The sequence below is a fragment of the Filicampus tigris genome, chromosome 12 (genome assembly GCF_054856515.1).
Source record: "Filicampus tigris isolate MCC_2025a chromosome 12, RoL_Ftig_1.0, whole genome shotgun sequence".
In the NCBI taxonomy this organism is placed as follows: domain Eukaryota; kingdom Metazoa; phylum Chordata; class Actinopteri; order Syngnathiformes; family Syngnathidae; genus Filicampus; species Filicampus tigris.
The window spans coordinates 2019861-2038119 of NC_141228.1; the positions used below are offsets into that span (position 1 = coordinate 2019861).

General features: G+C 39.9%; 1 protein-coding gene across 9 annotated transcripts in view; it reads left to right on the forward strand.

Annotated features, from left to right (window-relative positions):
- The window catches only part of LOC147138033 (discs large homolog 1-like protein), a 184438-nt gene that overhangs the window by 110330 nt on the left and 55849 nt on the right, over positions 1 to 18259 (forward strand). For 8 of the 9 annotated variants that reach the window (XM_086048009.1, XM_086048014.1, XM_086048017.1 and 5 more), the window contains 7 exons: positions 3283 to 3336; positions 5275 to 5325; positions 6310 to 6434; positions 6966 to 7135; positions 8924 to 9060; positions 16615 to 16759; positions 17617 to 17749. In XM_086048009.1, coding sequence (XP_085904135.1) covers positions 3283 to 3336; positions 5275 to 5325; positions 6310 to 6434; positions 6966 to 7135; positions 8924 to 9060; positions 16615 to 16759; positions 17617 to 17749 — 815 coding nt within the window. Of the gene's footprint in view, positions 1 to 2443; positions 3162 to 3282; positions 3337 to 5274; positions 5326 to 6309; positions 6435 to 6965; positions 7136 to 8923; positions 9061 to 16614; positions 16760 to 17616; positions 17750 to 18259 lie in introns of those variants that run through there. The other variant, XM_086048018.1, reaches the window with a different exon arrangement.

The following is an 18259-nucleotide window of genomic DNA, read 5'->3' on the forward strand; positions in this document are numbered from 1 at the left end:
CCCTTCTGTCAACTGAAAATGACATTGCAAATTCTCAGGGCTCAGGTAACGACCAATCACGGCTCAGCTTCAGAAAACAGCTCAGGTGATTGGTCGTTACCTGAGCCCTCAACAGTTGTGATGTCGTTTTCAGTCGACAGAAGTCACAGAATGGCCGCCCCCAGAGATGGCTAAAAACGGGTTCATTTACTCTTATTCCACAAACGCAATATTTATCAGAATGCCTTGTTTCAACTAATGGGCCTGCATAGAACATATTCTTGAAAAAATATGTTTGGGTGTCCTTCCTTTTAAGTCATTCACTGCCATTGAAAAATGTACTTGTCTTTTCACAGTCCAGCCATTCAATCCCAGGAATTTATTTATATTTTTTTCCAAATTTTTTCAAACATTAGGGTAAAAGAGGGTCTGAAAATGTCTAGCAGTACATGAGTTAAGTGAAAAGTCTAAATTGTCCTTAGTTCTAAATGGAAGTCTAAATGGTTGTCTAAATGTGCCCTAGCCACCAGTCCAAGCTTTAACTGGCCACTCACACAAAGTCACTTGGGGTCGGTTCCAGATGACGGGTGACCTTAATGGCAATAGAAAAAAAACTACTGGAGTGAGAAAGAGGATGATATGTGCTGCTGAATCTTGGGGTATTTTTTTACCAAAATATGTCACAAACATTGTATTATGACACCTGAGAACTATTTTTATTGTGAAAATAAGTGTTTCCCCCCCTATATTATTTGAGCAAAGCAGGGATTATAGAATTTGTGTGTGTTCGCTCACCAGAGATTGTCCTTAATCTGATATGTAGTCATATGCAAGATGCTTTGGACAGTTAATATATGCTTTCATTTTCTTATTCAAGTTCATTTCACATTTTTATTTGAGTGCTCAGCGTTTAGACCTCAGTTATGACAAATTACAGACCAAGCTGTTGCAAAACAATGTTGTGATGCAATTTAACACAAGATTACATGTTTTATTTGATTTATTAAAATTACAATACGAGTATAACAATATTGCTTTTGGTTTAATCTGTGCATAAAAAGGTAAGAAGTCACAAATGGAACCACTTGTCTGTGTTGTTGTTGTCTGTGAATATGGACACAGCAATAGGAGATGGGAGGTAGTCTTAATGAATGTGATTAGCTTGGCAGTTCTCATCTACATCTCATTAGACTCGAACTCTATCCGATTAACTCGTAAGGCAAATTAAATGTTATTACATATCAGGAAGAAATGGTGAACAGTTACCATTTAGACACTATTTGTGCATCACAGTTACACAACGCATGTCAGCATCTGCCCTCTGTGAAATTTGATGTTCTAATTTTACTATTAATTAATGATAATGCATGAAATGGCATGCTAGCTAATTGTGTTATTCATTTTGTACAGATTTAATCAGTTTTTTATTTTTGTATGCACGCATGTTCAGAAAATGGATGGATGGATAGATGATGTTTGATATGCAGCTAAGTCACTTTCGCTATATACATTTACCTTTTCTAATTTTTACCTATCTTGCCAATTTGATTCATAATGCAAATTGGCAATTGTATTATTATTAGTCATGACTAAAACATCTGGTGATTAAAAAATGATAAACGACTTAACTTTAATTAAAAATAACTTGTGTAGGCGGATGCAAACTAACTATGTGTGTCACGAGACATCCTATTCTTAAATGTTGACAAGAGGACTAAAACATAATAGGGCCTACTCTATGTAACAATTTGTAATTGCTTGCACTCAGCAACTTTGGTTATACATTTTGAGTGCATTTTATTGTATGTTAGAGTGTCTTTCCAAAAATTAAATTCATGAACTCTCTACCACACACATACGCCCCCCCCCACCCACACACACACACACAGTTACATAATTGTGCAGTCTTGGCGTGTCACTCGAATCAACAGCTGACTGAGGGGCTGCATTTTCTGTTAATCACACACTAATACACAAATAAATCCACACAAAGATTCATTGCTTTGTAGCAATTTTATAAGTAAATGTTAGATATATTAATTAAAAATGTGAGGTGATCACCAACTTTTTTGGGGGGGGAATACCATCCGAACTGCTCCTCAATAATTAAACAGTAAACAATAAAAAAAAAATCAAAATAAAATAAAAAATAAAAAAACTTTTGATCAATATTCACTATATCCTTAGGCCTGATTTTGGACGTTTTTTTGGGCATTCTGAATTTTGTTTGCATGTATCTGCACCTTCTGCTCCTCATTACTGTTGTTGAGTTGACTCATGCGCCTAATCCCTCTGATCCTCTCTCTTTTTTGGTTCCCATGTGGCATCAAGCATCCATTGAGCATGACTGACAGATTGGACATGTGGTGGACAGAGAGAGAGAGAGAGAGAGAGAAAGAGAGAGAGAGAGAGAGAGAGAGAGAGAGAGCGAGCGAGAGAGAGACGTTCAACGGATGTGATGGATGAGAGCGATTGAGATTAGTATCGAGAAATAAATGCTATCCTTGCTTTGTTGGACATTGATGCTAGGTGGACAGTTCGCTTAGTTTATTGCTTTATTGGGATGCTGGACATGCTCGGAGCTCCAAATTTGACTTCATTTACCGGCTAGCGGGTGTTTGTTTTATGGAAGAGGACTGTAACATTGGATTGTATAAATATACTCTGTGGAGAAAGAGAGATGTCGGAAAATAGGAGAGGTATAAGTTAACGATTGTGAGGAATGTGATGTAATACATAAGGAGAATGTGACTGGGTAGAGAGCATTTACTGAGCAGAAACAGAAGGAAAGCCTGTGTCTGTATCAGCCATTGTTTTCTGATATGTTTGGTACTCAGATAAATGCTGTTGGGGGGAAATGATTTGAGCACAGCTAGACAGGTGACAGATTGCCTTTTTGATATTGTGTATAGCCACACTGACTTTGACCAGTCAGTGTACTAAAATGTAGTGGAGAGTCGTATTGCTAAGTGGCATGTAAATAATGAATGTGCAAGTAAATTCTTTGAGTATCAATTCTTTGATTGTTGAGTGGGCCTCATAAATTATGGTTTGCATTTTAGTAGTACATTAGTCGTGTCTATTGTGAGGGCTGTGCAGTATGTCATATGGTGTATGCAGTCGCTTCATGGAAGTAATCTGTAGCAGATATACTCGACATGCTGTACCAAAATATGAGACGAGTAAGTTATTACGGCACTATGTGTGTGTGTTCACATTGTACTGTTGTTGTTGTTTGCATTGTAAATGGTGAGTTTGTATCATATTGTTGAAGTGTATCATTAACTTTGTTCTCTTTTTCAGGCCAACCCCCCTCCATTGGTGGTCCATACAGACAGTGTAGACACCCCCCCATATGTGAGTACTACATCACATATCATCAGTGATGTTGAATTTAAACGTATGTAAAGTAGTGATACAAGTTGTGTCATTATGTTTGGAATTAAAAAATAAATACATAACAGACATACTGAATGGATCATTTGCAAAAGAGGATGGATGAGTATAGTTGAATGAGGAGACAATGTTTTTGTCAGTGGCAGTGTAGTGACAGATGTGGAGGTGGTGACATTACAAGCTTGATTTTGTGGTATGGTTGCGGCTAATGGAGGGTAGGGGCGGTTTCCCCCCAAAAACTGCAGCCTTTGCGATTTGAAAATTGTATTGTGTATTGTATTTCTACTTTGTGACATTGGTTTGATTTTGATTAATTGTTCAAGCCGAAATCTTCTGAAAAACAATGGTTAAATGCTAAATCCGGAATAATATCGGCCCATATGTCATTTTACTGGTAGTCAGCTGCCACAACAAATCAGTGTCTGTTGTTAGCTAAGTTTATTATGTAATTACTCTGAAATTACTCGCTGTTGACTGCCTTGAAATCCAGGGAGATGAAGATTCCTTTCATGTAGTTTCACTTAGTAATTACAACTCTACTTGATGGTTTTCACATTTCCTTTAAGTTAAGTTTAAAATAAGTACATAAATATTAAAAACAATCATTCCACACGAGCTATTTAGTTGTCATTTGGCACTAAACAATAAATGTTATTGTGTAAAATAATAAGAATTGCCTAAAAAACTTAATTTACCTTAAACAAAATCCTTCTTTTTTTTTTTTTTATACCAGACAATGTCAAACACAGCTAGTTACACAGTCGCGTCCCAGAACCACTGTCTCACATCACACGAGGCAAATTCGCCGGTGATCTTCACCACACACCAGTGCAGCCTTTGTGAACCAGTTTGTTATGTGTTAAGGAGACACAGGTGATGTACGATCTTATATAATTAGTACGTGAGGGGATGTCACTCCATGGCCGGACTTGCTGTCCTGTCGTCAATGGTTGGTTTCAAACAAACAACAGAGAGATGGGGGTCGCACTGCAGAGATGGCTGTATCCGTATGTTCATTAAACTCAACTCAAAATGCTTATTTTTGCTCAACTATATACTATATCCTCTATAGTCTGTCTTCCACAGCCGCGTACCGCTCTGCACACACCACACTTCCGTATTTGTCTCTCTCAGCCCGTGTGTGCACTCCAACTGCAAATGTATCAGTATGAGGGCAGACTCGGACAGTTTCATTGGTCCACTGTGACGTGTTCGGTAATTTCATTGGTCAGATGTAACGAGACTACGGGTAAATGTATTGTCATCTTGAAGCTCATCAATAAAAACCCATAAATAAATCATTAAAAGCCGCAGCGTTCAAAAAGTGGGGAAAAAAGGAGCAACTTATAGCCCAGAAAATACTGTATTTTTATGCCTCTATTTTGTATTTAGTAGGTAGTAGGTAATTTTTACCTTGTACATGTGGGCTAATAGAATATGGTGTAATGATGAACATTTAGTCCAAACTAATCTCAGAGCACAGAGACAGATCACAGACGAGGAGATTACAAAGACCATTGAGATGCCATTCGACCACTGTACTAATATGTGTGCTCACCCATCTCCTCCTATTAAAAAATAATAAATAATTCCACCTGATTTGAGTCCGATTAATTGTAGGGTACATTTTGAAACTGAAAAGAAGTCCCGCACACTTAGGGGCAGCCTGTTGGTGCCTTGCTCAAGGGCACTGCAGCAGCGTGGTCACATGGAGGACTAGCATCGTTCTAGTAACCGTCCCAACCTCCATATTATGCCCTGCAGGTGACTGGACGGCAGAGGGTTTCAACCTGAGAACGTTTAGTCCCCAATCGTTGCCTGGACAGCCAAGTTGTTGCGTTGTGTTGTGTTGTGTTCATGTATAATACTTACAAATGTTATTCTCTCTTCCTCAAACAGGTCAATGGAACGGAAGCAGACTTTGAATATGAGGAAATCACATTGGAGCGGGTAAAAATATAAGGATGCCACCAACATTTGTATCTATTAATTACTACTGCACTAAAATTACTACTATTCTGCAAATATATCTACCTCTCTTTAATCACCCCAAAATATTGTCAGAAATAATTTTAAATCAGTAGTCCATTTAGTGCATTATAAAAGAACGTGGTATGCACTAAAAGGAAGTTTGCAAGTCACGTATGAATTGAATGGCTATGCCATATGCTCAACTCAATTTAGATCTGTCTCAATACAAAGTTAATATTTCTGTAGTAATTTGACTTCTGCAAAATGCTTAGAGCCAGTCAGTATATTTTTGGGGGGGGGAATGGGAGATGGGATTACACAATTTGAGCGGTTTGAGGCTTTACCTTGTTTAAGAGTTGATTACCTAGTCATATAACACTCTTTTCATTCTTATGCACTTCTCGTAGTCGTCCGTATATTTTTTCTCTAGCCTCACCATTTCCCCCAACTTTCTTTATTTAATGAACCCTTCTACTCTTTGTCCATTTTCCTCTACTTTCTTTCTATGTTCTTCTGTCCCCTCTCTCAATTATGCTCTCCTTTGTGTCTCCCCGAGGCTCTCTTGCCATCCCTCTCGCGTTGTCTATTCTCCTGTGACCTGGATCTGTCTGCTTGACTGGCCCTGCTTTAAAGACACCATAGATGTACACGCAAACAGAGAACAGAAATTACGCACATTCATACCCAGTGTCAAGGAATAGAAGAAACACTGATACATTTGATGAAGAAGTTGTGACATTTGCAAAATTTGTAGATTTTTTTTGGTCCAGTGACACTATGGTGTTGGTAATTGTTGTAGTTTCAGTGGAATATGACTAAAAAGAACAGCATTATTGTTATTAGTATTATTATTATTAGTTAGTAGTAGTAGTAGTAGTAGTAGTAGTAGTAGTAGTAGTAGTAGTAGTAGTAGTGTTATTGTAATTAACATTACTGACATACATTACCTCTGTTTTTGCATAGGGTAACTCAGGTTTGGGCTTCAGTATTGCAGGAGGGACTGATAATCCCCATATTGGAGAAGATCCGTCCATCTTCATTACCAAGATTATACCTGGAGGGGCCGCAGCCCAGAATGGACGACTCAAGTAAGCACACATACGTGTCCAAAATCATATTCATTTTATATAACGCATTATCGAAAATAATACATAGTAATGTATTTATTATCTGTTATATATATAATTAGTATACATTATATTAAAGTGTTCTTTTGACTGCCACCTCTCAACCAAATTCAAATGGGATAGGCTCCAGCTCATTTGTGACTCTAATGAGGGCACTATAGAAACTTGATGCATTATTTGTGTTTTCAGCGCACACCACAACATAAATATCCCTTCACAACTCAGTTCTACAATATTTAGCTTTCTCTGTAAAAAGTGTTGTTCTGTTTTACAATAAGAAAATGTATTTTATTCATGTTGAAGCACTGGCGAGGAATTTGATGTGCATTCTAATTTAATTTGCAAAAAGTAAATATAAGATAATATTAAATGTATTTGTACAATTGTATTATTCCTTATATTGTTAGTCCTTATTAATTCAGCCTCATATTTGATTTGAATTTTTTTTTTACATGTTCTCTACAATGCAGTTCATAAGATTTTTTTGTGTAGGGTTAATGACTCTATAGTGCGAGTAAATGAGACTGACGTCAGGGAAGTGACCCACAGTGGGGCAGTGGAGGCACTGAAGGATGCTGGAGGTCTCGTCAGACTGTGTGTAAGACGCAAGAAGAGCCTTACCGATAAAATATTGGATATCAAGCTAGTCAAAGGACCTAAAGGTGAAGAAACACTACTAACATGATCACAACACACAAAGTAGTTGTCGTTATGTATATACTGCAGGTATTGAAGTGCTTTTAGAAGCAGGTCTGGTTTACAAAGGTTTTTGATCTCTTTGATAAACATATACTCCACCAATTTTTGGAAACATATTGCCTGAATCATTGGAAAGACAATCGTTAGAATCTAAAATAAAAACAAGTCCAGTCTGGTTAAATATTGTTGTACTTGTCATCCAAATATGGTACTCTCATTGTCTGGAACTGAAGCAGTTCTTAAAGTAGAAATCGACCCAAACATATTTTTTACAAGAATATGTTACCAGCTGGCCCACTAGTTGAAACACGGCATTGTGATGAATATTGTGTTTGTGGAATATGAGTTAAGCAGCAAAATCCACCCGTTTTTAGCCATCTCTGGGGGCAGCCATTTTGTCACTTCTGTCGACCGAAAATGACATCACAACTACTCAGGGCTCAGGTGATGACCAATCACGGCTCAGCATCAGAAAACAGGTCAGCCGTGATTGACCTGAGCCCTGAGTAATTATGATGTCATTTTCGGTCAACAGAAGTGACAAAATGGCTGCCCCCAGAGATGGCTAAAAACGAGTGGATTAACTCTTAATCCACAAAAACAATATTTATCAGCATTGCATAGAACATATTCTTGAAAAAAATATGTTTGGGTTAGCTTACCTTTAAACAATAACAAGTTTTCAAACCCTTTGCCAGCAATGAACTATTATCTTTGACTTTACTTCCGCATCTTTCCATGTTTTAGGAGTAATTTTGTTCCAGCTGTGACAGAACAAGTTACCACGTTTGATTTTCTCTAGAACAGTGTAGTTTCATATTTGTATTTCATTTGAATAAACAGCGCAGGGGGCGGCACGTTGGTCGACTGGTTAGCACGTCCGCCTCACAGTTCAGAGGTCGTGGGTTCGATCCTGGCTCCGGCCTCCCTGTGTGGAGTTTGCATGTTCTCCTCGTGCCTGCGTGGGTTTTCTCCGGGTACTCCGGTTTCCTCCCACATTCCAAAAACATGCATGGTAAGTTGATTGGACTCTCTAAATTGCCCCTAGGTGTGATTGTGAGTGCGGATGTTTGTCTTTGTGTGCCCTGCGATTGGCTGGCAACCAATTCAGGGTGTCCCCCACCTACTGCCCATAGACAGCTGGGATAGGCTTCAGCACACCCCGCGACCCTTGTGAGGATAAGCGGTATCGATAATGGAGGGATAAACAGCGCAGGATGGATTTAAGAGCCGAGGTTACAATATAAGCAATATTACCATTCCCCCAAAAGACAAACATGAACATAATATAATCGATAGATTGATAGATAAAAATAGAAGACACGGTTATGCTTGGCTAAAAGAAGAAAAAAAAATGAAATTTCCTATTATAATGGTGACAATTCTGTATTAATTATTACAAACTGCATGATGCTTTACCTATTGGAGTTCTGCTCTTGTTTATTACTCTTACTACACTACAGCCACGTTATGCATTTACCGTAATCATCTTCTGTTCAATCAACTGTAACTGTTTTTATATAAGGGTGTTGGTTATCCCAGGGAATGGGGAGAGGGTTGGGTTCACAGACTGCGGGTGGATGGGATGGATTTGTCTGTGTCTTTTATCACTTGTTTGCTTTGTGCTGCTTTTAATTGTGAGATTTGATATTAAGGTTTGATTAATGTGACTGCAATTTATCACATGTGCTTGTGCTTTAAAAAAGTTTTAATTATAAATAACATTCAAGTGTCAATTTGTTTCTTCTCAGGTCTAGGATTTAGTATAGCTGGTGGAGTTGGAAATCAACATGTTCCAGGTGACAACAGCATTTATGTGACAAAGATCATTGAGGGGGGTGCTGCACAAAAAGATGGACGACTACAGATAGGGGACAAACTTGTAGCTGTAAGTATTATTTTTGGGCTGTCATTCCTGTTGTCGATCTGTCTAATGTGTCCTCTCCGGGTAACTGATTGTATTCCATAATTGGAAACTTAACATTAAGGCAAAGAGCATGACAAAAACATTATGATGATATATTATACATATTATAGGCCAAGGCTTATAATAAGCGGTTTCACATTGCTGTTTGCGACGTAAGATTAGTATTTTGCCCCTCAAAAAAGCACACTGAAACGCAAAATGGAATGGACCAGCGTTTATGTGGCAAAATGCAGAGCTGCCAAATGTTACGGAATCACTGAGTTAACGCTAACTTGTTACGCCCGTCACTCATCAAGATTGTTCCAAATAATTAAAGAAAAAAATCATTATTCGTGGTCGTGCTACCAAGGGCTTGTTTTACCTTAGGTTCCCTCTTAGTGGGACTCAGGAGGTGGGGAGGGCGGTTGCCCCTTTGTGTGTCCCTCATTAATCAATTAGTGAAGAGATCCCGTCTCGCATGTCAGCCTGTCTTTGCACCGAACAGAAGCATATTACCCTGGCACGAGCCGTTAAATATGCTGAGGCTATGTTAGCCAGCTTTGCCGTCTGCTTCCAGTCTGCGCATACTCTGTCTGGACGTAAATGTGTATTGAATCGTCCTTTACGTGCTCAGACATGGCGACTTCCTATCAGAGCTGGTCTGCGACGGGAGCCCTTTTTATCAAGCCATTGCTTTAATAAAAGTTTTAAACAATCGTGACTATTGTGCTAAATAGATGAATGAACTCCAACTTGATCAATCACGTGACCTTTACATCGATCCGCGCATTTTACACATCTGTAAAACAGCCCTTCTGATGAACTAGGTGGAGCATGTAAACAAGTGACGGCAGATCTTCTGTTGGAATAATTTGGACTGAAAAAAAAAAGTCTCCATGTAAAACATGTAAAGCCGGCGAGTTGTGTAATTAAAACCACTTTGTCCTGCTTTTGAAATAAATTACAATTACCTGACAGCTTAGGTTAGCTGACTAATAATTACCACAAATAGTGGAATTTCAGAAAATTCTCCTATTCCTTGAGCTACATAACGTTAGTAACTAGAACTCCCATGGCCTGGTCATTTGACCAGCCTACCTAGAACTCCCAGGCCTGGTCATTTGACCAGGAATGGAGGAGAATGTTGGGGGATAAGCTGAGCTATTGTTATGTTAAAGTTTATTAACCCCAGAAGCCACCCCCCAGCTTTACTATGCAATTGACAACGAACGCTCAATTTTTTGTAAAATGCCCAGTTCTGTAATAAAGGAAACCAATTGGTTGTTCGTTATAAAGTGAGATTTAGGCAAGAGGAGCTTCCAGAGGTTTAAACCAATACAGCCAAGGTGATCGGAAAATTTGGAATGTCTTCTGGAAGGAAAAGGGGAAAAGGAGACTTGCTGGTTGTACCAGAGTGTACCAAGTGCAGCAAAGCATACGAGGAAGGAGATTAGCTAAGAAGTGGGACATTATGTGGGACATTAACCCATTAAGGACGGGAGCGCATAACCGCGTTTCTACCACTAGAGCCGGGAGCGCTGTTGCATCTTTCTACCCTTAAAGCCGGGAGAGCGTACATGTCATTTTCTTTTTATTATTTGATTATCTTAACCAATAAAATGCATCGGAATATACACGCACAGGATGTTCCGGAATTCTTTATAGTCATATTGGCGGATGCCATCGATCGCTCGGAAATTAGTAATGGCAATGATATAGACGACACGCTTGTGGACTTTGAACCAGTAGAACCAGTCGAACGTGATATATAGTTGAGATATATGTTTGTAGACAATGACATTATCGATATCTTTGTAACAAGAATAGAGGATGGTAATTACAACTTGATTTTTTTTACATTAAAATACTGCTTCTCTTGCACTGACACTTTATTTTTACATCTTCGATCGAAACAAAGGTGAATAAACTCGGGCCGTGTGCAAGCCACATGTCTAAGGTCTCAAATTTTGGTTGGAGTTATGTTTCTGTCTGCTACAGGGGCTGAGATATTAATTATTTTGTAGGTGTTGAATTTGTGGGAAAACCAGGTTTTTGAGGGTAATTCCAAAGATGACCTTAGGTTTTGGGAAGCTGGTGAGCCAGGCGCTTTATGCTTTAATGGGTTAAGAAAATAAGGTGATGTAACTTAGAGCAAAGACAGAGGTGCCAAAGGCCAAAAAAGAGGCATATGATGACATGTGTGCCAGGTTGGACAATAAAGAAGTTGAGAAAGATATTCACAGATTGCCCAGACAAAGAGATACAGATGGAAAGGATATGCCGCAGGTTAAGGTGATTAAGGATAGAGTTGGAAATGTGTGAACTGGTGCCAGTAGTGTGCTGAATAGATTGAAAGAATCCGAGCTGGGCATTCCATCAAACAGACGGACCGGTCCATCTATCTCCCTAGGACAGATGCCCATTTTGTAGGCGATAAACGTTAGATGGGAAACACAAAAAACGGCGGACTAAGCATAGGCGGAAGTTCCTATTTTGGTCCATCTATGTATCGCCTGGTGGGGGGAGGTCCAGTGGCAGCGGTGGGGTACAGCTAAGGGGTCCTGAAAGGGGACTTATTTAGTTCGGCCTCGGTGAGGCTTCTATTATACAGTGGCTGCGGTGAGTCTTTTTGACAGCTACTGGGTCCTAAGAGATGTTGGTTGATGGAAGCGCTAAAGCAAGAACGTTTAAAATGATAGAATGAGCCGCCAATAGGCGATTACTATTTGATCCGGCTTGACAAAAAGGTGGATAGACTGACGACGGACACGCAGGCTGCAGACGGATGGTGATAAACGGACCGACAAATTTTTGTAAAATGCCCACTACTGGAAAGAATGCTTTGAGGAGTTGATGAATGATTAAAACGAGAGAGTAAAAGAGGCAATTGTGGTTGACCAGGAAGTAATAATGTAAGGGAGAAGTTTGAAAAGCACTAATAAGGATGAAAAATGGAAAGGCACTTGGTCATGATGAATTACCTGTGGATGTTTGGAAGCATCTAGGAGAGAAGGCTGGAATTTTTAATAAAGGTTGTTTAATATAATTCTAGAGGGTGATAAGATGTCTAAAGTGTGCTGGTGCCCATTTTCAAGAACTAGTGTGATGTGCAGAGTTGCGAGAACTATTGAGGAATCAAGTTGAGGCACACGATTAGGGTTGGGCATCGTTTGAATTTGGACTCTTCCAGTTCCGATTCTGGTTCTGTGATTCAATTCCTGTTCCTAACGATTCTCGATTCCGATTCTTAACAAAAAAATGAGTTATTTTTAGACAAATCACATGAACTTCTCAGTTATTCAATTTCATGAACTTTTTACTCTTTGTGAACTTTACCATGGATTATTCAAAGGGCTGTTTTTTACCAGTATATTTATTCTAATAATTTTTTTTGTATTATTATTTAGTATTATTTTTCACAAGAGTTTTATGTTTGAGAAGTTCAAGACAATACCATAATGCAGCTGTTACTGAAAGAACACTACAAGAACACCAATTGATTGACTAACCTTGTCTTGCTTTAGAAAGAAAATAAACATGACAAACACAATGCTGCATTTTAAGGGCAAGCAAGGAAAGTCTATCTAATCCAAGCAGTCGATGTAACCGTATGATGTATCTGTATGTATCGTATTTATGAATATGCTGCAGCTGCATATGCTATAAGATAAATATTAGCTGGATATATGTGCATTTGTGTGTTGAACTTGTTGGCTCAATGTTGCCATTAGATGTACTTAGCCGATTCTGACATTTGGGTCATAAGATGCATCGCGTCAGGTCTATGGCTAGGGGTCGGCCCAAATGAGCCCGCCGCTGTGGAGATCCATGGGAAGGGCCGGGCGCACACCCAGAGTTGATACCGCCGCGCCCCGCGCTTGCCAGCCGTTAGGAAGTGAGCGGAGGGGCTGACCGAGAGGACCACGACAGCTCGAGTGGGGTCGAGCTTCCGTGTTATTGCGACGCAGCTTCGGCTGCAGGAGCCCGGGGCTGCGCGCCGTGCACGCACACTTTTTTTTTAATCGGTCGTACTATGTTCGTAGCTCTTCCGCGTGGCTAACTAGGAATCGAAACTTAGCACCGACATTATAAAATCTGAATCTGAATCTGTTCGCGGAGAACTGGAATGATGGAATGATTCCACTCAATGCCTGTGCCAGTGCAAGTAAGGAGCAGGTGGTGGAACATTTAGGATGGTGGAGGCTAGGGATGTGCACGACTAGTCATTTAATTGTTTAACCGTCTACGATTTATTAAACGTTTAGTATTTTACTAGTCGGTTAAATGCTGCATTAAGAATCATGCATCTTGTTCCTCACGCCTCGGCCTCTGTGAACAAAAGTGATTCGTTCTTTTCTCAGTTCATTTGAGCTCAGCCACACGCATGTTGTCAATCTTCGCGATCGACCAATCAGCAGCCAACGTCAGATGTAAGCGGGATTTACTGAACATACTGCCACGCTATTGGCCTTCACGAAGAAATCACTGATGTCATTTCCCGTTCACCAACGATTCAGTGAGTGAACGTGTCGCTGCTGGAATCAGTGATCTCATTTCCCGTTCACCAACGATTCGGTGAGTGAACGTATCGCTGCGGGAATCAGTGATGTCATTTCCCGTTCACCAACGATTCGTTGAGTGAACGTGTTGCTGCCATTTCTCGTACACGCGAACGAGAACTCCTTGCAGTCAGTGAGTGAACTGAGTTTTGCTATGAATGATTCACGATTCGGCAAGGAAGGAACCACTCACTAACACCACTCCTTTCGTGCTCGCAGGGACTAGCTTTCTTTGACTAATGATAAGCCCATCCAAGTACCGGGGGCATGCGCATGAAAACAAATAAGAGCTCTGACGAACTTAGTCACTTGCCACATCGTGATGAGGCGCCCCAGTCTGCAGCAGCTGGGAGATGACGTTGTTGTGGACTTGGGACAACTTTATTTGAAAACATTTATCACAATACACATATGTGCACTTAAATATTATTATCCTCTCTGTCTACTGCAACTATAATGTGGTGCGATCATCATAATGTTGGTTTGCCATTAAATTGTACTTTTATTTGAAAAATCTTGTTTGGTGCTCGAGTGTTTTATTAATTCTTGTTTTTATTTCAGCGCAACAGAACGTTTAACCAAACATGTAGTCATCCGCTTCATTTGACAAGCCTGCACTTCGTAACGCGTGAAAACAAAAATACAACGGGCGCGTGACGGCCGCGTGTTATGTCCTCCAAAATAACAAATGTAAATGTTTATATATGTAGGCATAGTGTCTACTGCGATTATTGTTGTTGTTGTTAGTATTTATCACCGTTATTATAACCAAGATTATAATGGTTATGATAATGGTTTTAAATATTTGAGTGTTTTTGTGTGTGTGTGTTTTTTTTTTTTTTTTAAAGTCCGGTGCATCACACGAATACGACTATTGCCTGACGTGATTACAGTACATCAATGCAAACGCATTGGTTTTTGTTAGCAACGATAATCCAAACGCACCAATTATAATGAGTAGAACATCAGGTGTGGACAATTTTATATATAAGAACTGTTATGCCCATCACTAGTGAACAAGCTGAGCGCCAAGAGAGAGAATTGCTCCCCTCCCCCCCGCCCACACGCACACATAGTAGGGGGCGGGGACACTAAGCTTGGGGAAGAAAAGTAAATTCTGTCGAAGCTACCACGGAAAACAACGGCACCGTTTGGCAGTATTTTGATGCAGCAGATTACAACAAGGTCATCTGTAGGCTTTGCAAGCATAAACTCGCTTACAAACACTCTCTCGGGGCGATGAGAAACCACATCCAAACTAAATCTCGATGTGAACCTGCAGGTCAATGGCGGCGGGGCCAGTCAGACGAGCATGAGAGCCTTTGTTCCAGCCAGGCGCTGCGATGCTCACCGCAGAGCAAAGAATACCCAACTAATTTGTAAAATGACGCGATATGCTGCCGCTTTCTTTTGTTGAGTACAGACGGTTAGAAAAATTAATGCTGTAAATCGAGTCTGAGTACGTGGTGCCAAGTCGTAAAACAATAACGCCCCAACTCGAGAGCAGCCATAAGCAAATGAAAGAGTAGATACTACGAGCGTTTGAGCGGGTCAGCTATGTGGCCAATGCCTTAACTACAGACAGATGGACGTCCATAGCCACCGAATCTTACATGCTATAATGTGTATAACGTATGTGGACGGAGGACATCTCCACAGCTGTGTGCTTCATGCGCCTTGAAGGAAAGACACACAGCTGAAAATTTGGCTGCTCTCCTGCGGAGTGTGATGGGTACATGGGCACTACAAAATAAAGTTGTCGCCTGTGTGCATGATAATGCCACTAACATGGTGCTAACGAATGAGACCCTGCTGGACTGGGAGTCGGTACCATTACTTTTTACATTATTCATAATAAATGCCATGCATTGCATTGGAAAATGTATCAGAAATGTATTTCTCTTTCAATAGTTCACTTTTATTCAGGCAGTTGTTGTTACATCAATAGAATTTAAATGAACAAACTGTCCTGAATGTTTGGGCTAAAATAACCCTTTCTGTAAATACACAAAACATTACCATTTTAAACTTTGAATTCAATATCTATTAAATTTAAAGTTTTCTTACTTATAGACTAGTCGACTAGTCTCAAATTTTATTTGCGACTAGTCGGCGGGCAAATTAGTCAAAATTCCCATCCCTAGTGGAGGCATGCGTTGGAAAGGAGAGGATTAGCAGAAGATTAGCAGAAGTAAGACAGAATATACAGTATGTATGTGTTTGAATGAGAGGGCTCAAGAACAAAGCGTGAGACTAAAGGGAGAACAGATAATGAGGCTGGATGACTTATAAATACTGAGAATCAACAGTCCAAAGCAACGGTGTATGCCATAAGGAGGTGAAGAAACGACTGCAAGCATGTTGGAACAGGTGGAGGAGTGTTAGGGGTCTTATGTGATTGAAGAGTATCTGCTTTAGATGGAGAAAGTTTCTAAGACAATGGTAAGGCCGGCCATGATGTACGGATTGGAGAGAGTGGATCTGAAGAAATGACAGGAAACAGAGCTGGAGGTGGCCAGAAATGAAGATGTTGAGGTTTTCTTTTAGGAATCACCAGGTTGGTTAGGATTAGAGTTGAGCTACTGGTAATTCGAGGGACAGCCAAGGTTAGATGTTTTGGGGGAAAAGTTAGAGAACGCATTGTGAGTATATTGTTAGAAGAGTGATGAGTTTGGAACTGCCAGGACAGAGAGCAAGAGGAAGACCCAACATGAAGTTTGATGGATGTTGTGAGGGAAGACATGAAGACATGAGAGAGGAGGATGCAGAACATTTGACATAGTTAGAAAAGAATGACAAACGAAAATGAAAATAATATAGTATTTAGAAAGTACAGTATGTTAATTTTTCACTCTGTGGTGGTGCTCACAGTGGCATCAGTTTTACTTTTTTGAAATATTTTATACATACATTATTCATCGTTTAATTGTTTTGCTAATGTTTAATTGTTCTGCTAATTTTCTCCATCTGTCTCCAGGTAAATGCCTCTTCTTTAGAGGAGGTTACTCATGAGGAAGCAGTTGCAGCTCTAAAGTCAACCCCAGATGTTGTTTATCTACGATTGGCCAAACATAGCTCTCTCTTTATCAATGAAACCTTTCCTCCCCCTGATGTCACGAATTGTAAGTCTTCTATATGCATTTTGTTAATCATTTTTGTTCAATTCAATTATATTTTGAGCAACCAGTAATTATAAACCATTGCCTGTTGCCAAAATGAATCAAGAAATGGCATTTTTGAAGTCTGTAGACCAGATATGTCAGTACGGAAATACCACTTACAAAAGCAATATGTTCTCTACATGTGCAGGCATGCAACTAACATTGTAGAGATTTGCATTTTACTCTATTTTGCTCCATCCTCCTCCATCCGCGACCTGGGCAACCTTCCGTCATCATCCCTCCGTCCTTATTCATAAAATAATCGTACTAAGACCCCGTCCGTCCTCCTCCTCTTAAAGTGCCTTTGTCCTTACATTTCACCAGTCCGACCCCCTGCCCAAAAAATAAAAATTAAAAAAGGGTCTGTTTATGACGCCATGGGAGAGAGGCTAATATAGATATAGGATATAGATTTCATAATTCATAAACATTATTTAAAGATCATCATCTGGCTAATTTATTATTAACATCTACTTACCGGCCGGGAGTATTTTAAGAGTGGATTGAATTGTTTACAACTGTTTAAGTGTCAACAAAGATAGCATTTAGCTGCGAACACGATCTATGCGACCTGGGCGTTCAGATTGCAGTCGCTTTGCAAAAAATCAAATATGTATCAGATGTAGGACCACATATGGAACCCTGGTCAGATTTTAAAAAATCAGAATTGAGCTGTTCAGACTATCATAAAAATAAAAGATACAGGTCACATACGGCGAAAAAATCTGATCTGGGTCGCAATTCCCTCCAATGTGTACTATGTGACAGTATGATTAAAAAGAGGTGATGTTTTTTTGTTTTGTTTTGTTTTTTTCCAGCCTACCCCCCACATCAGGACAATCACATAAGCCCCTACATGAGCGGGAGCCAGTCTGTTAGCCCTGCCCCACTGACCACGGCCAGATACTCACCAATGCCCAGGTCCATGACTGCAGATGATGATCTCACAAGGTAAGTAACATATCTAATGGAAAGTATATAAAAGACAACGTTTTATCAATTGTTTCAAAACAAACTTATTTTTCTGAGGTCCTTCAATATCTCTCCTAGAGAGCCCAAATTCACTGCCTGACCTCTGGTCGCCCTGGTAACAAGGCTGTAATGTGTATGCGTGTGTGCATGTGTTTGGGTGTGTGAGGGCTTGCGTCTACTTGGCAGATGGCAATTCGAATTTTTATTTGGCATGTAAACTGAGGTCATTTACGTAGATACATGCACATTCACTCTCATGGCTGCTCTACTATCTTTAATCCATTTTAATGGAAGGATTACAGCCTATCACAATCCGCGTGACTCAACTGGCGTCACCGTGGTTACCAGAATATGACTCCTTCCGTCATAATCCTTTTGGCCAATCAGAATATTTTCAGTATAATAAATCTGATAAGCCGCAGACTTACTGCAGTATGGTCATTTTGATGTCTGCTCTTTTTGTGGTTGTGGCCATCTTATTGTCTCATT